General features: G+C 37.6%; 1 protein-coding gene across 1 annotated transcript in view; it reads left to right on the top strand.

Moving 5' to 3' along the window:
- Positions 1-23,193, top strand: part of MOCOS (molybdenum cofactor sulfurase) — a 203,937-nt gene that overhangs the window by 155,142 nt on the left and 25,602 nt on the right. The window contains exons 7-8 of the mRNA XM_014880500.2: positions 13,412-13,528; positions 16,211-16,654. Coding sequence (XP_014735986.2) covers positions 13,412-13,528; positions 16,211-16,654 — 561 coding nt within the window. The remainder of the gene's footprint in view (positions 1-13,411; positions 13,529-16,210; positions 16,655-23,193) is intronic.

The raw sequence follows: 23,193 nt of genomic DNA, 5'->3' as shown, positions 1-23,193 counted from the left end.
TAGACAATTCCACCAAATAAGGGCAAATGTTCACCATATTTCATTTCAAAGCAGTCCACATTTTAGGAATTAACTAGTCATTTATGTAGCCTTCAATATGTGTGAAAGTGTTCAGAAAAGATTGGAAATATTAACACAGCTGAGTTTGTAAAACTCCCCAAACATTTCAATGTTGTATCTGCTCTTTGATTAAAATCAAAACCTTTATTCTGATTTCTGAGTTTCACAATTTCTTAGTAAAATTGGCTGATCCATGTTTCACTTTTTAAAACTCAACTGTACTCTCAAATTAAAAATCCTTTCATAGTCTTATGAATCCATCTGTCTGTTTGCTACAGTGGCTGCTGATAGAAAGCTTCTTTATTGATCTGCATCATCTGGATTGTGCTGTTCACCAGATTCTGAACATTTCTAGCATATGTGGAATGAAGAACTATAAAATTTTCAAATGCATCCCATTCTCATCTGCAGTGCCTGTTAGACTAATTAAAATAATATGCAATTTAATGACTTTTAGAAATAAACAAGCACTATTCTTTCCAAAGCTACAGTATGTGTGATTGATATATATATATATATATATATATATATATATATATAAAATTGGCTTCTTTATGGAATGAAATTCTTTCATAGACATCTTATAGAAGTTATGGGGGAGAAAACCTTTGCTGCTTCTTCTTTATGATTATAAAGTAAATATATACAACAGAACATAAGCTTACCAAACTGACAGTGTAATGTCTTAATACTCGCATGCATGTCTAAATTTATATAGGTTTATTCAAATCAAAGTTAAATTCAATACTTTTGTTAATTGTTTGGAGGTGAAAGTGTCCTCTGCTTTGATTGTGTTTATGATCTGCACATTCATGTGGATTCACTGGGCAGTCTCCAAATGCAATGCAGTGGAGTCAGCAGAGCAGAGTTTCAGAAGGCTCCCAGAAAATATTTTCGGGAAATTTTTATGAAGGGAAAACTGGATGGCATTTCTGTCTGACATAAGTTCTACTAGTTGACACCAGATAATGACTCAGGTTATCTTTGTCTATTAGAAGAGAAATGACAGAACATCCTATTCCTTTATGAATGATATCCCATATATAAGTAATTACTTATAACCAGGCATCAAACCAGTTCTATTTGCCTTTCTGACAGGCAATTGTTATGTGCCCATTGCCTATTGTAGGGCACAGTGTGACTGGACATTAGCTTTTAGTAGCCTGAAAAGGACCATATGGCAAACTGATTCCAGAGAAAATATTATGAGGAGGCTTGGAGCAGTTTATTTGTTGAAATTGGCAAGAAAGTCTTCATAAGTAGACACTGTCTTCAGAGGATACCAAGCTTACATTTAAGCCTCAAGATTTGCATAATTGGCATGATATTCAAAACTCTGAACTAAGCCCAAGATGTTTAGGATGTGAAAGGCGTGTAGTGAAATACATGACATGTAATACCACTGCTGAAAAATGAAAACAGAGAAAAAAGTATGTCTTTCGTCTGTGTAGCAATGGGGAAAAAAGTTGCTCTTACTTGCTTATGTGGTTGAAATCCTTTTCTCAGTTCTATCAGCTTAATTACCAGAGCAAGATTGTGCCAGTAAACACAAACATTCTTGGATTACATGCATAGGGTCAATTGCACCAAGAGGAAATAGCCACAATCTCAGGTTCATCTTTGAGTAAGACCTTCATTGCAGCACTGAAGAGCAAATGAAGGCATTTCATTTAAGTGAGAAACAAATAACCACATCATGATTCCACTCTGAGAGATGGCAGCAATTTTTACAGCCTCCTGTCCCAATATAGATGATATAAAATATTTGCATGTTAAGAAGGAATAGGATGGAGAGTTAAATAATTATGCAAGTTGGTTGAATTGCTATTGCTTTTTTGTTTAAATGTTTCTTTGTGACTGTTGAACGGTAGCACTGTTTTAGAATATTATATTTGGAATAAACTTGTATAGTATATGTATCATTGGTTTAATTGACAGTTTAATAACTAGTTTAGGGGTTTTTGCTCTAAATGGTAATTAAAACAAATAAGAAAGACCTATGGACTCCAAACAACAATAGTCACTCAAAAGCTTTGGTTTTAATTTAGATTTTTCATGGAACATTTCTTTATCTAGAAATAAAACTACTACGGTTTTGAAATTTCCATAAACCTGTCATCTTTGAGCACTAAAACTGCATTAAATTTCCTCCTTTGAGCTGCACCAAATACTTTCCATGAAAATTATTTCCTTCAGTAAATCTGTCTCATAGACTACTATTGGTAGTAATTTGTTCTTGAAATCACTTGGGAGGATACCTGTATTCTTTTCACGCAAGATGCCTGTCCTCTGCAGTAGCACCTCTGTCATTTTATTAAGTGTTTATTTGCACTGCAGCATCAAAAAGCCCCTGTTATCAACAGGGGTTGAATTATGACAAGTACTTGACAGGCCCAGGACATAAAGATGGCCTTTTTGCCAAGTGACTTCTTCATATATACTTGTCTAGTCAAGAATGGATAATCCCCCAGCATTATAGTTTTTGCTGCTAATGAAGTGTGGACAGATGACAGACTGGTAATTTGGAAAGGTGTGAAAGTGCAGGGGTTGAGATGAAGGACCTCTGCAGGATAGAAGCAGAAGAGTTGACATTAAAGCAGCAAACTGTCAATCTTCTGCTTCCTTGTGAGGCTACCAGAAAAAGAAAAGCAATCATCCCTAGACTTTAAAGAGGGCTTGTGATGTAACAAAAGATGGTGTTACAGATATGTACCTGGTGCTGAGCGAATGCAGCAAACTCTTCACACAGAGATTCATCAGCTCTTTGATTAATTAGTATCTGCAGCCTTCAGCATATATGAATGTCATGTGTTCTGTCATCCCCATGTCTTTTCCAGCCTCTCGAGCGCTGGCAGCAATGACTCAGCTTCAATCTGTATCCTTGCCTTCTTTTTTTTTAGCAAAAACATGCATAGGACTCTATGAAGTCCAACCTGATTTGAATGTCAAAGACATGGAATGGTCACAAAAGAAAACATAGATTTGAAACTACAATCATACATATAAAAATGTGGATTTCTTATAAACTGGGCAAAAGTGCAAATGTTGTTGTATGTTCTCTTCACATTTGCAGATGTGAAAAAACATCACCATCTCTGCTCTGGAAGACCTTTTATGCTAATATAATTGATAAAATTTTCTCTTTGTTTTGATAGAGAGACGAGACCTATGAAATTCTCTTTGTATGTTTAGTAGATAATTGCAGAGTGATTTTATAATCCCTTTACATTTTATTCTATAAAGTCAGTTTGGAAGCCGGAAGAAGGGAAAGAGGTAGGAGACACAGATGGCCAGATGGAATTTTACCTGAAACATTTGTTGAATTGTATGCACTGGAGAGCTCTTACCCAGCCACAACTTTCAGTTCAGTGTTATGCCAGTAGAGAAAAATAGCCCTCCCCTTATCAGACTTTTTCTTTTTCCACTCTGATCTTCTGAGACAATATTTTTTCTCCTCCTGTGTGTAATGGAGCCAGTAATGGGCTTTAAAAAGTGAGCAAACCATCATGGCTGTCTTTTGAAAAATGACCATCATTTCACATTTCAGCTGTGGATTACCAGCATCCATCCCTACTCTGCTTTTTCACATTGCCTCCTTAGCTTGGAGCCTGAACCTAAACACAAGTAACTTGCTGTGATTGGCTTATCTGCAAAAGTTCCCTTAGTGAGCATATATGCTTGCCATGTCCCCTAAAGATCCTGTCAGGAAGGGAATGAGCATCAGTCCATTAGCAGTCTCAGCCTTCTTGCCTACCACTTCACACTTGTGTGTGATAGACAAACTGCTATAACAGGAATAGCTGCCAAAGACAGAGAATGTAAACATTTTGGTTTGCCTAAGGAAGGCTCTTCTGCAGTGTTGCATATGAATGAGTTTTGCCTCTCAAGACTCAGAACCCTGCTCACATAGATTATAATCAGTTTTGCCTAGGAGTCTACATTAGCATGTCCTGGCTCACCCTCATCAATCTAGATAGAGTGAAGGGATGTCTAGACTTTGAGTTGACTTTCTTCACCCATTTCTCAATTAAAAGGAAAAAAATAACATTTCTCAAGAGACAACATTTAGTGTGCATCCCTTCAGTTTAAATCTATAAAATGGTTTGATGACTGCTCAGTGACTGCCCACTGTCTCACTCTCCTCCATCTCAGCCACCCTTGAATTAATGTAATGTAAGGATTAGCTTGATGACCTGCTGGGTTTTTCCTTTTCTCCCTTGCATTCTATCATTCTGAAGTGAAGACCAGGGTCTTCCATCAGAATGTGTTGCCTCAAATCACTTATATCCAACCACTCACTGTGACACCTTCTGTTCTCAGGTAGCCTCTTTCTGCTAGCAGTATATGTTAGGAATATAATCTTTAGTTCCAGATCACAGAATATTCTGAGTTGGACCTGCAAGGATCATCAGATCCAACCCTAAGTAAATGGCCCATACAGGGATAAAACTCAAAACTTTGGTGCTATTAGCACCCTGCTTGAAGAAGGCAAAATCAGAATGAGACTTCACAAATAAAATTTCATTTTCCTTTCAACCCCATTTATCTTTCTATATCCAAAGCATTCTATGTTAGTGAATTGTCTCGTAAGCAGTTTAGCAGCCGAACTAAATTCAACCCTGTGGTTTGAGATGTAGAGAGAGAAAAATATATCTTAGAATTGCATGGTCATCTTTACTTAAACCTTTCTTACCAGAGGCAATTTGTTCTGGAACTTCATTAAAGTGAGAAACAAATAGCCACACCATTATTGCACTCTCAGAGATGGCAGCAACTTTTACGTTTTACATGCAGCACTATATTCAGTACTGAAAAATATTTCCTAGTAATTAAACTAAATTTCTCGCACTGCAGCTAAAGTCTCTTTTTACATGTATTGGACAAAGAAAGAGACACCAGTTTGGGCAGGAAAGCAGAAAAACGAGGATTTCAGACATCCAAGATGGGAGAAGAATTGGACAAGAAGCATGAAGCAGTGTTATATGGTGTGACGGGAAGTGACAGAGCAGTATATGCAGGTGGAAGTTATTCCATCTGCTTGTATTTGGACAGGTCTGCAAACAAAAGTAACACGGGACAAAGTAGTGTAAGGCAGGATGGGAAATGCAAAAAAAGGTAGCTGCTCTAGGTAAATATAATAGTGATAGCCAGTTCTGGAAATGCTTTCATACTGTAAGTACACTTTTTTTGCTTTGGTTTCACAATATTCTCTTTCAAAAGCTTCCTTTTCCTTTAGTAATATCTTAAGGAATTGTTTAGCTGGACTTAGATTAGTAACCAGGACCTGGCAACAGCCAGGTGAAATGCCCTCCTTCTGCTGTAGGCTTTCAGTGTCACCTTGAGAGATTCAATGCCTTATCTTCCCAATTTACTCTCACCTCACAGGAGCGGAGAGAAAATATGTTAAATACTGTCAAATCTTCAGATATCAAGTGGCGGATACATTTGTATATACACACAGCTGGTTCAATACATATTCATATCACTGCTTATCATTACCTGATAAAAGGGACCAGGCAATACCTGAAGTGGGTAGATTTCTCAAAATAATTGCTGTTTGTGTCTTAGATGATATTTCAAGTTTCACTAGAAGATCATCTCCATCCCACTGTACACAGGGTGTATAGGTACAGAATTAGAGCAATGGCAACACGTGAATTACAGGAGTAAAAAAAAAATGAGCTAAAGCATTTCCCATGCACAGGAAGTTGATACCAGGTAAACTGGATCAGACTGACCAGAGCCTGGTACTACTTGTCAGTAGTTGTCTGGAAATTCATACCACATTCCTGCAGGAGAAAGTGGGCAATGTGGGAGGAAACCTCTTACTACATTTAGCCTATTTGAAATAAATCTTCATATAAAGTTATTAAGCAAGACGTCTTTGTTGCTCTTCATATTTAATCCTTTTTAGGGTTTTTTCCCCATCTGTTTCTTTTTACTTCCATGTAAAACAATCATTCAGTTTTGTAAGTGCAGCATTTTTTCATCTGGGCCACAGAAAATGGAAATCCAGCATTTTTTAATTCCAGCTAAGAATGGCTTTGCAGCAATGGTCATATGACTCTGAGCTAGTTACACTAATGCTTTTAGAAGCATAACCATTCATTATATTAATTTTGATGACTCAGGGAAAGAAAAATGTTCTCTAACTTGCTTAATGGGATTTTTGGCCATCTTCCCAATAGCTACCTAAAAATTGCTGAGGTGATTACTCACTATTGATTTTAGCTATGGATTTAGCCATTGATTTCAGGAAGCCAGGAATGGCAGATGGACTAGCACAATAGAATGCAAACAAGATTATAAGGACAAAAAGATTGTTGTGAAGATTCCTGTTGAACATATACTGATTTCCTTGGTTCCAATTATTTTCCAATTGTGCTGTGGATGTCTTGGACCAGGGAGATAACAGCAATGCAGTAAACCACACTGGCATGTCAATAAATGGCACCTTGTTTCTTCAAACTGGCAAGAAATCATTACAATCTGGATCTCTGCTTTTGTGACATGGCACTGGGTGCTCAAAGATAGCCCTTGCAGAAAGGAGCTTACAATATTGGAGGCAGCTTTGTTGATCTAGGTCTGAATATAATAATAATTGTTGATCACTGACTGAACATAAGGAGGTGCTGTACTTCGGAGGCTCAATGTGAGAAATGCAAACCTGGCTAGTAGGTAATGAAGCTCTCTTCTTGTTGAGGTAGTAGTGACAGAGTACAGGCTGAGTTCTTTTCTGTTTTATCTCATTGCAGGGGACAAAGACACATGTGAGTTAGTGTGCTTGAAATTGCCTACTATTAAACTGCACATCAGAGCTTATCAAGGTTAGAAAGCCTCATGAAAGACTAGACTGAAGGTGTTGTCTGACACTGTTTCTCTGGAGTGTCCTTGCACGTTGCTAAGGAAACGAAAAGAGATAAAAGAAAGATGCTCATAGTTGTTCAGATGAAAGAATCTGAGATGAACGAGGGAGGCTAAATAGCTTCTGTTTGGTAACAGGGCCAAACTGTGGCTCTAAACTACAGACCTTGTCACATGGGAGAAATGTGGAAAAAAAACCCATGGTACCAGGAAAAGAACTGCACTTTTGACAGCTTCCACTGGATTCTCTTGTCCTTGATCTTGGTAAAAGCAGATCAGCTGCCTTTGAATGCATGCAGTGTCTAGTTTCAGTCCACCATCTGAATCCTTTCAAGACAAAAAGAGACTGACCCCACCTTCTTTATTACTCTGCTTCCTTGTTTGCATGTTCCTGCCCCCACACCCCACACCCAACACACCACTGTATAGGATCCTATGACTCTAATTAAAGTAATATGGGAATTTGACCCCACAACTTCCCTGTGTTCTATTATCCCTATTTTCAGGAGTTAAATACAGACAGAAGAGGATTTAACTGCTTTAAAAGAAAGAGGAAAAGGTGGAGAAGGTTTTGACTGTGACATTAATTAAACCTATGTCACTGGACTTTCAGTAGCGTGCACTAGGCATTATTTCCACCTGTATTAGTCTGCTACATTCCTCTTTATCCCTATTGATATGAGTTATAGTTTAGTCCCTCTGTGTGGTTTTCCTCTGGCTTCAACATTTCTGACTCGCAGCAATTTGACTGAAAGCCTTTAGCCTACAAAATAGCTGGAGATGCTCAATGGGATGGAGAGATACAAACGTTTTTCTATGACTCACAAGAGGATGCTTTGTTGAAGTCAGTTAGGAAACCACAGAGGGCTTGATTTCCTTTATTTTGCTTTCTTCCTGAAATCCATTATTTTGCTGATATCATTTTAGCAAACCAGATTTTCATTGTCAATGAATGCAGTTTGAACTGGTGGGGGAAAAAAACCCCAAAAAAACCAGAAGAGAAGGTGTCATTGGTTGGACAGACCTATGGCAATTAAGATACCAAATCAAAGAAAGAAAACTAAGATGTTTAGCTTACTCATCAGTCCGTTCCATTTCAAATAGCTGGATCTTGGACTAATGAAGTTTACATATGTTCAGATAGGTCCATGCCAAATTCACTTGCATATACAGCAGGAAAGAAAAAAATGGTTGAAAAAATTTTAGGTCATCCATTGGCAAGACTGTGTTTCATTGTTTCATTTTGTCTTTATAGCCACCCAATCCCCAAGAAATCTTCTAACTTCTGCTTGTGAGTAATATAAAATTATTGATACTCCTTTATGCACAAAGAACCTGCAGTTATGTATGAATATGGCATCTCCTAAGTGAGAATTCCTGCAGAGTGGCAACCCATATATTTTGAATTATGCTAATATTTCCAGCCTGCTTCTCTCCCATGCAATCTTACCTGCTATTCAACTGTCTTTAAAACTAGCTGAGAAAATTATCACATTGACTGTAAAGTTCCTGATAAGATAGCATTTGTACTTAGCAAGTATATTCAGGACACTGAACTTGACAATTTTAGTAAATTTCAATATCTGTCTAATACTTCACTGCCTTCTACCATAGGGATTTTGTTCAGAGTAAGTGATGAATGGATGAAGACTAAATAGAGATATACATCCTCTCTTTGGCTAATTTAAACCATTGTCAACAACTAGAGAGGCAAAAAGGAGATCAGATTACTCAACACTGAGGGAATCTGCCCACATCGAAATTATTTCTCGGAGATTAAAATAAAGGATTTTATTGCAGAAAACCATGCAGTTAAAACAGTTAATGATACTGTAACCCAACTAAAATTCCCCCCTCCCCCCCATCCACTAAATGATTTGGAAACTAGTGCTGGGTTTTTTTTCCCTTCTGACCTACTTCTTATTAAATTGTATTGAACAAGATTAAGTATGCATTTGCATCAGCAACAGCGTTTCACAGTCAAATGCTGGATGACAGAAAGAGCTAGCTTACTTTCTCTCCAATTCCATGCCATGAATCAGTGAATTAATTTACCAGTGGACGTGGAGAACAGCATCGTGAAGCCTGTTTTATAACCAGCCATCAGTGGTGTGCACCAAAATTCTTGTAATGAGCAAATCCATCAGACAGACAAACTGCTCTGATATTTGGGCACTGGCATTGTAGAAAGCAGAATGAGAAGTCCTAATCCCAATTCCTGAAGGACAGTACTTGCCAGTATTGAATTATATGATTTTTTTTCTCAGAACACTTCATGATGTATTATAAAAAGTTCCTTTATTCATGGGAATAATTCTTATGATAACTTACACAAATAAGTACTTGCTTGAATAAAAGCTGCAGAATTGCATCCTATGGGAATTACTTCAGCAGGGCTTTCTAAAGCATTCATCATTCTTAATGAAATCATTCTTAGACTTGGTTGATTAGGAATAATGTGAAATTATGTGCTATTTGTAAATCTTTGCTCTCATTTAGTATATACGTACCTACAGCAAGTATCATCCTCAGACTTATTTCAATGGAACCTGAAGCCAGAGAAAAGCTTTCAGCTTTCACTGGGTACCCCAGAAGCCCTGAAGTGAATGGTCATCAGAAGTTAGTCATTTAGCAAACACAGAGAAGTCACCAGTGCATTGTGTGACAGGGAATGGAAAAGCAGAACAGACTAGAATCTCATTTCTTCTCAGAGTTTTCCACCTGATGAGTGTCAACGAGATTTCCAAGAGGGGGCTACTGTAGGGTAATGCATTAAAGTGAAAGCTCTCCACTTCAATATGTTCTATATTTTTTTTAAAAAATTGTATTTATCAAATAGAGCACTATGAAAAAAAACCAAATGAGAGCATTTGATTTGATGGACTTGATTACCATGTCCTCACTGACTGAAATCAGTAAAAATACTGCAAGATTTCTTCATGGAAATGGAAAAAAATTAACTGTTTTTAAAAAATGGTTTAGGCAAACTTCTTTTATGTATCTATATTAAATTTGAAGACCGTGACTTGGAAGTGTGAAAACCACATTTTGCTTGTCAAAAATCAAGACAATGTGACGTGGGAAGTACTGGGGTGTGAAGCAGTCTACAGGGCCAGGCCCACAGGAAAGAGCTTCAGAAAAAGTAATGAATGCCAAGAGGCTCTGAGAGACAGAAGGGACTCTAAGATAGCATGATGGCTTAATTACCATGTCCTCACTGACTGAAATCAGTAAAAATGCTGCAAGATTTCTGCATTTGTTTTGCAGTTTAATTGTAGTCTTTAATCTCTAAAACACCAAGGCACAATAATTCCAAGTATCAGACCCAGGGAATCACCAAAACTGACAGTCCAAGTACATTAAGCTGTGTACTTATCATTAGTACCATTCATGCTTCTGTGCCTTCATTGATGAATGCATTCCTGGCTCCCAAAAGTCAGCCTCTGCTGTTACAGACAGAGCTGCAAGTGACATTCTGTATTTCATAACCCTGAGCCCAATATCCATTATTGCTCCTTATGGCAATTTTAAAGATGTGCTTTATTTAAGGAAGCTTTTCTTCATCGAAATAACTGTAACAGATGTTTTATGTTCTATTTGTTTTGTTATGTGATAGCACTGCAGAGAGAGATTAAATTAACTCCCCAAGAAGTGCATTTCTAGGGTGAAACTAAATGAGAAGAAATCAAAACATATGTCCAAGGGAAAACCAAGCATCTCTTCAAGGGACAGATATTTTTGCAGTGCTGCCTTTACTGGTTCTTTACATGGTGTCTTTGTTTGCAGTGGAAAGTGTGCATCACATTCCCAAGACCTGTGCACATTATCACATGTCTGATAATGAACTTCAGTTAATATTAAAGCTATTCATAACTTATATTTTTTTTCCCAAATCACAATTCCCATATTCCTTTAATCATCACTTTTTTATGTCTTGGCAGTCCTTGTCTAATGTAAGATTGATATATATTACAATTAAAGTATTATTGTAGGTGAGGGTTGGATTACATGGCTAGAATGAAATTACTGTTCATTAAAGAACAGTAATAATTTATTTGACAAATTTTTTTTTTAAAAAATTAAAAATCTGGTTTGCAATTCCTTTGAAGATGTGTCATGGAAACTATATTACACTACATACTTTTTGATAGACAAAGCTGCCCCAGGAATGTTCCTTTTAAAAAGTATTACTAGTAAAAAGATTATATACTTTAAAGGTTCTTGTGTATAGAGTAAATAAGCCCAAACACTGCACAATTTCAGTAGTGAAGTATGTCATGGTTTTTGCCTTGCTTGTCATGATTAACAGAACGACAGATCCGCCCACAAGTCACTAGCACCATGACAAACCATGCTCTGGGAGAATGACAACTTCTCTCATCTAAATGAAAAAAGACGTCAAGAAAATGTCACTGTTCCCATATTGAAGTCTTCTGACAAAACAAAGCTAGCGACACCACAACAGTCTCTCTCAACAGATGCCTTTTACTAAAACTTCAATTTGAGAAACATGCTTTAAACACAAGATATTCTCTTAGGCATTAATCATCAATAGGGATCTTGGGGCTGATTGTGTTCTCTGCTTTCCAAGTCTATATATATATGTCATATATATATGTATATATGTTATTTTTTATTATGTCTGTGTTGGAGAATCAAACAGTTTTGAACTAAACTAGTGGTGCAGAACACATTTAAATGTGAACTGGAGAACTTGTGCGCTATAGCGATGTAGTTTTTTTGTATACAGCACATTTTTGTGCAGAGACCCTTATGCCCCACACATGAAAAAAAACAATAAATCTATCTGAACTGCTTTTAGAAGAACTAAATACATTTAGGTTTAATTATTTCAGCATGGAATAAGTTCTAACAGCAGGCTTGGGTTTTCTAGCCACTGAGATAGTGACTTTAAAGGTGCTTGGTGCACACAGTTAAACTCAGATATATCAGAAGATAGAAGATTGACATATCAAAGACTGAATTATACCAGAAAGTGTTTGATATATGTATTGGGCCATTGTCCTATACAGAGGGAATTTATGTTAAATATAATAAAAGCCAGTAGAGATTTAGCCAGCTACAAAAGCTAGGTTGAACATTTATGCTATGTTATACCTCAGACGAAGCATGAGCTCACAGTTAGGGAAGTAGTTAGTATGAGTTGGTTGACACTCCCTTTCCTGCCCCTTTAGACGGAGCTGTTGCTGTGCATCCAGCTGAGCCCAAGCTTCCTGCATGGAGGATTCTGTTCCTGGTAGAGCGGAGTCCTCTGAGTCTGCAGCATGGTTGTGGTCATTTGAAGGGCTCTCAGCTCTCCTTTTGTAGAAAAGGAGCAAAAGCACAGAGGAGTTAATGCAAGTTGTGCATGGTTGTTTTAGGAGTTTGTGGTAGAGGTGGGGTCAGATTTCATGCAACTCTAACCAGGAATGCTTATCATTTTTTGTCAAAGAAATAAATGGTGGTAGCTCAGCTAATCTTATCAGCTGCTGCTGTTGCTTTTTGAGATCAATAAAAAGCATTTCCAGGTCCCTGCAGTGAGGTTCCATGGTTTCTTAGCTGTGCTAAGAGGATCCCTGTGGTGTGCTTCCCTTGTATCTTAGGTGTGCCATGAAACCCTGACAATCTATATCCCTTGCAGTGCTGTCCTCCCAGTACATGCATATGTATGTCTCCTTCTGAGGCACATATAGGCATGTTCTTCTGTTCTCTTTGCACATCATTTTCATTCTTTCCCATAATTTATTCATGCTAGTTTGTCATCAAGTATTGTATTTCTGCCCATTCATTATTCAGTGGATGATAAAGAAATGGTGTAATACCAAACAGCACAAGAAAGAAATGCACCAGGGTCTTGGTTGATTGGGGGGTTGTAAGTGCAAGACTCAAAGACACATTCCAGTACATTCTCTGTCTTGGCAAATGTTACTCCTTTACTGAGGGACTGATCCTTCCAGCACTTGTGTGCCAAAATCCCATAGATGCCATCAGTTTCTGTAATGAGAATTTGCAGTTTCATATCCTTGGAACACAAGGTTTTCTTTAGCTACCTGAAAAGGTGCCCCAGGCTTCTCTTCAGAGGCAGTTGCAAGTGGTGGCTCTGTCAAGACACCAAGTAACACCTGCAGGCTGCAGGTCTGTAATTAGCAGCACTGATGTGAGTAAAGCTGTTCACAGCTTTAAAATTCAGCAGATGTACTGACATTTACAGGTTCAGGATATGATTGTGTATGTTTTGTGTGGAGAAGTTGCTCAATGCTAAGGTAAAAATCTGCGCTCCTTCCACTGTTTTCTTGTAGCTGAAGTAACAAAGTTGAAAAATACTAAATCTGTATGGGAATGGTAAAAGCTACAGTAAGTTGTTAATTGCTTAGACATGTAATCTACCTGTATTGATTTATACCTTTAAAGCACTGTATCTTGTTGACCACAACTCTAAAATGTCAATATTTCGTTCTTCTCCTACATCTTCTGCTGGATTGGGAAGGTGGACAGCATGGCGAGTCTCCACAACATACATGTTCGCACAGGCTGCTTCTGTAACACAGGAGCCTGCCAGATGCATTTGGGCATAAGCAATGAGGACATCCAAAGGAACCTGCAGGTTAGTTTCTGAATGTGATTAGAAGTTAAAAGCTAAAGTGAGTGTATCACATCTCACGGTTTTGAGTATCTGTGACTTTACAAATGAAGTTAAATTTTACTTGCTTGCTTTAAAATGTAAACTCCCTTGCCTTGTTAGAGAACTAAACTAACTGAAATTTGGTTCATTGAAATGAGGTATTGAAACAAAATATTTGATGGATGCCGGGAAGTATGTGTTGCTTGTTATTATTTCATTGGCGAATACGAAATTGGGCCTTCTTGTTTGGTTTTGGAATTGCATGATATCAGACAGAATTTCCTGGACAGTTACTCTCATGTTTTTCTTTAAGTATCCTAATTAATTATTGCACCTAATAATGTTCAAGTCTTGTAGACCTGTTGCTGTCGGGTGTCACAATTTAAAATACATACACAAAATGGACAGGAAACAATAAAGGCAAATACACAGGAATCTTAGAGCGTGAAGCAAATTTAGATGACATCTTAGACTACTAGGGTGTTAGATTTTTAGAATATGAATGCAAAGACTGTTTTCAAGATTACTAATGTTTTCCATAAGCTGTCATTAAAAGATATATAGCAGGATGTATTACAGTGAAGTGGAGGAGGCTTCCTGTCTGCATATTTGTCACTTTGAAATTACAGCAAATTAATTCAGAACAATCAAAAATGTTATTAATGGTGTTCTTCAAAAGTTTTTTAAAAAAAATCTAACGGCGGTAATGATATTATAGCTCCCTTATCATTTCACAGAGATATATAATTAATTTTGCAAACACGTTTACATGCAGGACTGATAGCATAAGTTCTTAAAGGTTGCCGCAGTTCTTTAATACCTTCTTTGGCAAAATGGTGCTTTGACTTGCCATGGAAGCTCTCTCCTCTGAGAAAGCAAAAAAGGGTCTACCCTTTTGCTGAAGTGAAAATTGCCAAACAACCAGCTGCAATTCTCTTGGATCTTCTTATACAAGGAGGATTTTGCTAAGGAGTGAGTGACTTCTTTTAGTGTATCATTTAATGGAGATAGGCTAAAGTTAAATTTATGGAGAGATGCTTAATCACTAAAGATTGTATAATGAGGTGGTACAGTTACACAGTCACTATTTTGGGACATTCCATTCCCATCAGTGCTTTGAGAAGGATCAGGATGAGTTATTGACAACATTACTATGTAGAGGAAGGCATCTTTTATCATGTTATTTGCACATATACTTCAGTTTAGTCTTTTCCCAGGGTGCTGGCTGTATTCTTCCTTCCCTTATGAAGTTTTACATGATAAAATGCCTGTGAGGAAGGACTTTCTGTCTTCAAGTGTCCCTGGAGAAGTGTGGTTAGTTTCCTTAGGATGTTATGTAGGAACTCGTTTACTTATTTGCACAGTAGGAACCTCTCTCCTCAGTCAATCAAGCAATACTTGGCAGAAGGGTTACAGAAGGGTATATTAACAGATGCAACCTAATTTTGTAAATGTTGCTTCTGCTCTGTTGTCAAGGATAAAAACCACATCACACTGCATTAAAATATTTACTATTGTGTTGCATGCTTTGACATAGATGTAGGGCTTTTATTTCCCCTTGCAAAAATGGCATATGTGTTCACTGTCCTGTGACATTTCTTGCTTTAAAAAAAGCCTTAATGTAAATAAACTATTCACATTTCCATTTTTAATGTGACAGAAATGTGTACATAAATTAAATTCTGAGAAATTCTGAAGAATTCTGAGAAATTACACCCCAACAGCTGCTTCACTTAGGGAATAGGATGCTGATTTAGGATTAAATCTTAAGTCCATTGGTGAGCTAATATTAAGTGGATGAACAAAGTGGGACTAGCTTACTTCACTGGTGATATGTCATCACTCACTGACTCACTTAAAGATGAGAAACTTTTGCTCTTATGGGAGAGTTTTCCATAGAGTCTTGTATGAGAAATGTATCAGATGAGTATCTATATGGAAGTCTCTACAGAGCATTCAAAGAATTTTTCAACAAAATTTTTTCGAGTGGCAAGTTGTGCTCTTTAGAGGAGGAAGTGTTAGAGGAAAGACTAGTTCCCTTCATCCTGAAAGCAATGTGTTGACTGGATCAGCAAGAGAGATTTGATGGATATTCCAATGTCACTTTGGATGTCTGAGCTCTAGATTCAAGTCGCTGCTTTGCTGCAATCCCCCATGACTTAGTTCTCTGCTGTTTGGACTATTAAACACAAGCCATGAAAAGATGGTATAAAATGGCACTCTTCTGACAGTGAATATCAAGAAATCTGCCCCAGAAAAATTAACCATCTCATGGTTTGTTCACTTGTCTGAACATAACATCACCGTTTGAATCCCAGTTTGAATTATGCAGGTGAAACTGGAATGTCCCTGGAGATCGTCTGAGCTGACAGTCATGGGACATACAACCTTTCTGTGATTCTTGATATGTTTTTGAGAAGTTTCTCTCCCCCTAGAGTAGAATAGGACAAGCAGCTCAAAATTATCTTCATAGTCTGAGTAAATCATAAGATGATTGAGGGTTTTTTCTTCATTTTCTCTTTGTATTGATGACTTAACCTTCTATTTTTTAAAACAGTTTTTCAGGTTAGATTTAAGAGACTCATTAATAACTAGGTAAAATTGGAGAGGGAAAAAAGCAAAGTATCGTGACAGCTCTCTCTTTTTCTTCCTATTTCAAACTAGGCTGGCCACGTCTGTGGAGATAACATAGACCTAATTGATGGACGTCCCACTGGTTCTGTGAGAATATCTTTTGGCTACATGTCTTCTTTTGAAGATGCACAAACTTTTTTGAATTTTATCATAGCCACCAGACTCTCCAAATCAGATGCTGAGATTCCTTTCCAGTCTGTTACAAAGCTGATGACAGAGTCTGTTCCAGATGACCACCTTTCTTTTAACAGTGCAAATAAACTATCTCAAATACTGCAAATCTCAGACGGAGAGCTCAGGAATATTCCATCTAAGGCAGAGACAACTGGCAGGTGGCAGCCACTGGAGCCTGAGGCAGAAAGCATAAGGGCAGCTGTTTCTGAGACTGCAGTGCCAACATGTAGAAAAGGTGGCAAGCCCATCACCGTCGCCAAAATTTACCTCTACCCAATCAAATCCTGCTCTGCATTTGAGGTATGTGCTTTAAACTATTCAGAAGTATTTGTGCAGCTCAGCCTCGTGTTTTTCATCAGTATATGAGATACTAGGAAGCAGTGTGTTGGTATCCATGTTTCCTTTTTTCCAGTTTCTGGGATCAGGTCCCACATGTTAGGCTACCTTGAAGGATTTTGAATTGGGCTGAAGTTACGGGGGAGGGGTAAATGTGTTTTCTGCTCTCCCTTCCCTCACAACAGGCAAATTTGCACATAATATGCTGTCTTGAAGAAAATAGTTGGATTTGCAAAACTTGCCTAAAATATAATCAAGTAATTAGTATGCTTTTACAGAATGGCAAGTGATGGACTTGTAGGCATTGATGGGTAGGCAGGAATTGAGAAATAACTTGATTAACATGTTATAATTGAGAGGCGGCTGATTTACATTACAAAGAAATGTTATCATTAAAAATACATTTGCAACAGAAATATGACATTTAAGTGTTGCTGTGCTGTTTGAAAGTTCACTCTTTGAAGATTTTAATTGCTTTTTTACCAAGTTAATAATATCATCACCTTAGCTGTGACTTTTTTTTTTTTTAATAATGCATGATGAAATAGGTGTATGGCCCACACATGACCTAGAATGTCACTCTGCTTAGTACCATACTGGGATGTGATTTAATGAATGTCAATAATGGTATAACTTTCCCTGCAAAATCTTACTGGTGTAGGTCAGTGTCTCACATCTGAAAGAAAATTGAGGTCAAATCTAGTGACAGATCCCCTGCATTTCAAATAGGGCTTCTCAGCTGATTTGATCATGTTTTGGTTTTTTTACTTTCTCAGTGCAGAGAGGTTGGGCAATTAAACACTATTGAATCATCAACAAAACATCTGTATTTTTAAATCTGGGTTGGCTTATGATGTCTTTAATTCAAAGGCACAATCCTGAGCGTTAAATGAGACCTGAACAAACAATTTCCACCCCTTATTAACCTCCCACTAGATCAAACTGTTTAGAAAATCAAATTAATTGCCCATTTAATGTGAAAATTTTCTAACCTTTGTTGAAGTGTTGCAGTTTTCATAGCTGTATTACAGAAGCCCAGTATAGAAGCTGCTGAAACACGTTGGCAGGAGTCATGTGCGTTTGGGGTTAAGTTCTATTTTTGACGTGCAGGCTGGTGTTGTGAAATACATGCCACAACATTCAGCACCAGGAAGGCTTTGAAGTGATTGTGCCCAGGAGCAGGTAAGACACACCTCAGCATGAAAGAAAGCTTACATTTCCCCACAAGCTGAGCTGGATTTCTCCTCTTCAAGCTCTGTGAAGAGAAACATCTTTAGGTGATAAATTCTCACAAACCTGGTGCTCCCTCTGGCAGACAGGACTGCAATTCTGTATGGAGGTGGGAAATCCCCACGCCTCATGCATAGTGCTTGTGTCAGGCATGTGTTAATGGGCCCAGAGTGAAAACAGGGCTCATCTTACCTCAGCTTCCACTTCTACAGTTCAACACTGTTGTGTAAGCAGTGAGAGATGGATACCTGCTTATTCATTTTAGCATAAAATAAGCATCTGCAGTAGGAGAAATAAATTTTCCTGGATATTTCTTTCTTTTCATTGACTGCAAGAGGAATCCAAGGCAACTTAGATTATGCAGCTAACACGAGTTGATCTGAATTATTTAAAAATAGATATAAAAACTGCTACTGCATTATGAGGTTTAATTTTGCATGTCTAGAGTAATTTTTGAAGTCTGTTTTGATTTTTTTATGACAAAGCCTCAGCCATATTAGAGCCCTGTAATCTAAGAACTGTCAGAGCCTGTATTGCCAAAGAGTAACAATTTCAATTGAAAGAGAAAATTAAATAAATACGGATTGAGTGTGTGGTATTGGAAGGGACTGGAATTTCACTATAAAGAGCATTTAGCTCTTCTCCTCTACTTGAAATGTAATTGTTGTGCATTTCCACATGATTTCCATGTGGTTTATGGAAGATACATGGGCGCATATGAAAGAACAGTAGAAGCTGACCTAACAAATCCACTAGGAAAGGGCTTTCACTGCACTAGGACAACAGGCCAGGAGTTGAAGTCAAAAGAGTATTTTGATTTTGATGAGTTTTTTATATTTAAGTAAATCCCTGCAAAAAATATGTTTGTTTTGTGACTTTCCTCGTGTCTACCAGATGTTCTTCATGTTTTTTCTTCCCAAAAGTCTGACTGGCACTTCTAGACCTGTCATACATTTATAACCAGCTTGTGAAAGATCTTCCAATCTCACTGTCTGCCTATAGAAGAGATAAAAATGCCATCTTACCACCATTTGCAAAATGAACTTTAAAACTCAATTAATCCCATTCTAAATCACCAATGGATTAGTCTCTCCCCGATAAGTAAGAGTAGAATAGAAAGCCATGACTGCCAGGACCCAGACCCTGCAGAGTGCAGTAACCTCCAACATGCATCTATATATGTGTTTTTATATGTCATTACTGCAGCTTCAGCCTGTATCACCTTGAAACAGGAAAACAATGTATGTCACATGCACTGGAGTTTGAAGCAGGACATGCTAGAGAAGAAACCTTACCACAGTTAATTGGAATCAAATCCTGAAAATCATTTGCCTTCTAAAATACTGATTATACCAGAATCTCTAGGCTTTAGATGATTGACTGAAATGCATATGCAAAACATATTCTTTTGCCATTTGTTTAGTGTTTTTTTCATACAGACTTCACACTTAACATTATATTATCTCCTTACTTCAGGAAACGCAAAAACTTCTGAAGTAGTAATCATGTAGCTTTAGTCTTTGATTGGAATCCAAGAATTGAAATTCAGTGTCTTGTTTTTAATCTAAAATAGCTTTAGATGCTTTGTAGTTGCTGGAAATTTAGAACAGTATTTTCTCAATTAAAAATTTGACTTCCATGTTTATCAGTTATAAGGTAACTCTCAGCTAGCTAATGTGGAAAGGTAAAAGTGGTTCAAATACTGATCTGCAGTAAATTCATTCACATTGTAATACTTGTGATACTTGAGATCAAAATCTTGTAGATTTGTAGGTTCATACTCCTGCTGGTATGGGAGGTCAAATCTTTAGCATGTGTAGTAACTAGGGTTTATTGTAACTACACGATCACTTTTCCTAAAATAATATGTGCAGTGGAAAATTCCAGCTAACTGTGTGCGGGACTCAGCCCATCTGCGAGTGAAATCAGCCCACGGACTTGCTGGTTGCAGGATAGATGATTAGTGGCAGGAGGACAAACTTGAGGAGGAAGTGAGTGCAAACTCACAGCTGTTTGATCTCCTCTTTAGAGTCACATAATCTCCTTTTCTCCTAAACTCTGATTTCTCTGTTCTATTCTAAGTGGTTTAGTATGAGAGATTCTTGACCTCCAGAGAAAATGGGAGGGCAGAGTGCTTTGGCAGCTGGGAGGATGAAACTTGGTGTGAAGATTGTCAGCTCGCTGCAGGTCGGGTGGTTTCTGCAGAATTTTATGGAGTGTTCCTGGCCACTTGTTGTCCCATGGATTTTGTACACATGGTGCAGGAAGCAGAGGGCAGAATTTTCTAACTCAATTTCTCAAATGTGTTTTCTTTTCCCTACAATTATTTTATTAAATGGAGAAAAGCAGAGAAGTAACCTCTATCCCAGACTACTTTCTTTTTTCCAACATAAAAATGTGTTCTAAACATGCATTTTTAAACAGGAACATCTCTCATGTCAATGACTTTCACATGATTATATAATGCAGTGTGCCCAGTGAAAGGTTAGAAATTTAAACTAATAACTAATTAATAACTTTATTATTCTTGCAGTAGGTTTCAGAGTATAAAAAATTGCATCTCAACAGAGAAGACAAACTAGCTTTTAATTTAAAATACAATGCAAGCTCCTAGTGATCAGTGGACAAATTGTATGTAAGACCACTAATATTTTTAAACTTAGATAATTTAAAGCCTTTCCAGAGATTCCTTTAATGTGTTCAAAAATTGTGTTAGTCTTCATGATGGCACTGCTGTGAACTGTGGGAGAAATGCAGCCCAAAATATTTTGTAGAAAATTCTGAAATACAGAAAAAACCAAATAACTCCACATGTTCTTGCAGTGGTTATTTTTATTTTGCAATAAGAAAAGATGGACTAAAGCAGATGGGACAATACCAAATACTGGCTGTATTATGCAATGGTCCTTGTGACAGGTAGAGAAGACCTTACATTGAATGATCCTGGGATCCATCATCACCTCCCATGCTTGGAATGAATATGTATGCTGGTATATATCAGCAAAACCATGCTGTCCCTGCCTTCCTTCTGTCCTCTCACTTTTAATTTGTTCCAGTAACCAGAGGTGGCCAGGCAACTTCAGGGAATCATGTTACAGGTTAGATAATGCACTATTGCTCACTGCCACATATGCTAACCTGCTCTATTTTACTTTATTTAACAATCCCTTCAGCCTCTTTGAAATAAGGGCAGGATAAGGCTCTGCACAGGCCACGGGCCTAAGTGCTGAGAGAAGAAATGAATGTGTTCTTCCTTGCTCATCTCCAGTGTCAGTACTAGCAGCAAGCCAGCTCTGGATGTTTAGAGCTGTCTGTGACTCTCCATCCAAGGCAGGGCATGGTTTTTTGATTGTTGCAATTTTCTTTACCAGGGTCCTAGCAACCTGTGCAATACAGGGAGCTGAAAAGTGGAGAGGGAGTTGGGCACTTGACAATGCACAGAGGACATCCACAACAGGACAGGGACTCACTGCAGGGCACACGTGTGTGACTCTCACTACAATGGCAAATACCCAGAGGAAGGGGGAAAATGGGCTGAGGACCTGAAGTCATGTGCTGCATCACCTTTGTGGTGTGAGTGAAGCATGGAGTTAGTTGCCATTATTTTGGACCTGTCAGAGGTATCTTGAGTGGAAAGTGCTGATTATTTCCAAATATCTGCTAGCCAGTTAGCTGAGCTTACCCTTTAATGCCTGTCAGCATGTAAGAACTACCTGAACCTCTGATTAAAGAGAGGGGTTTTTAAGCTCATAAAACCTCTTGCCTTCAGTGAAGGGTAAGCAAACGCTTAAGCTATTTCCTGAATAACATTGTTGTTCTGAAGTGGAACCAAAATAACTGAATGTTGCAATAGGGAATTGAGAAACTTCGTGCTCTTTTTTCTATTTTTCTGCTTTTTAAGTTTATTCTGCTCTCTATATCTTGCAAATCCTGACAAGATCTGTTGGATTCATGGTAGGATGTATTACCAATTAATGATCTTCCTTTTTGGAAGGGAGATTTGTTAGCAGGAAATTCTCACAGCTCTCAGATGATCACCAGCTGTTCAAATGCATTTTGTAGTCTAATTATACAGGATAACCAAAAATGCTGGTCTCTCCAAAGAATAATTTCCACTAAGAACAAAAGTGTGTTCTTCAGCTGATATTGCAGTCGTTGGGCTATGATTCTTCTCCTAAAAAAGACAGGGTAAAGGTTTACATAGCTGAGGTGCTGACAGTTTGAGGTACTTAGATAATATGATTTCAGATGGCACTGGAAGACCTACAGTTTCTATTTATCTCTGAATTTTTCATCCACACTTGCATTTAAAAAATTGTCCAATAATATTATAAATCAAGAGGGTTAGTAGAACACCTTTTTTCTCTTTATTTTTTTCCTGTTTTCTGAATTCAGTATAGTTAGTAGCACTGTGGTGAAATTATTTTGAGTTCAGCTTTGATGCTTTAACTTTTCAGTCCTAGCATGCTTGCCCTTAGCTTTCTATAGTCAGGCTGTCAGTGCCAAATTGCTTCTGCAGGCTTTTATAAAAACAGGAAAAGTTTATGAGATATTTTAGGTTCTGTCAAGTTTTGGGTCAATCACATGATAAACAAAAACGTGATTTTTAATTAATCTAGCCAGTGCTTCCAGACGTGCTGTTCTTCATAGCATCAGGCTGTGCTTCACGTCTTTTACTCAATAGTTTTTTGTTGAAGTCTTTTGTCGGCTAATTCATCTGAGATGTACTCAGCTTTTCTATAAGAATTCAATGAAGTTCAGCTGTAAACTTCTCCATATTCAACTACGACTAGATATGTGAGCTGAAGAATATGTTAGTGGCCAGCTTTATGTTACAAGAATGGTATTAATATTTTAACATTCTGGAGAAGAAAGCAGATATTAATGTCACCCAAAGGCATTACTAAAATTGCTCTCTTTTTGGATTTCAAGATTGCCATCTGCGTAGCATCAGAAACAGATGTTCTTTTCACCAGAAAAATATATGTGAAAGCAAGGACAATATTCGTGTATGGGCTATTGAATGTAAAGACTGTTATGGAAGCAATGGAAGAACAGATAGCAAAAACAATGTGCTTTGTTGCAAGGGAATCTAAAGAAACTATTATTCTCCCAGCTAAACCAGAAGTTTCAGTGGCAGAGTTTCTCTAATGGATTAATTGATAAAGTGGTCGCATGTTATGAAAAATAAGTTTTTACAGGATTGTGAATTTCACAGTTTTCCTGCTTTCTGTTTGTTTGGTTTTGCCTTAATATATAAAATTCCTGTAAAA

Source organism: Sturnus vulgaris, chromosome 1 (genome assembly GCF_052056855.1).
Source record: "Sturnus vulgaris isolate bStuVul1 chromosome 1, bStuVul1.hap1, whole genome shotgun sequence".
NCBI lineage: Eukaryota > Metazoa > Chordata > Aves > Passeriformes > Sturnidae > Sturnus > Sturnus vulgaris.
Note: the sequence above shows the minus strand (reverse complement) of the source record. Positions and strands in the feature narration are given on the sequence as shown.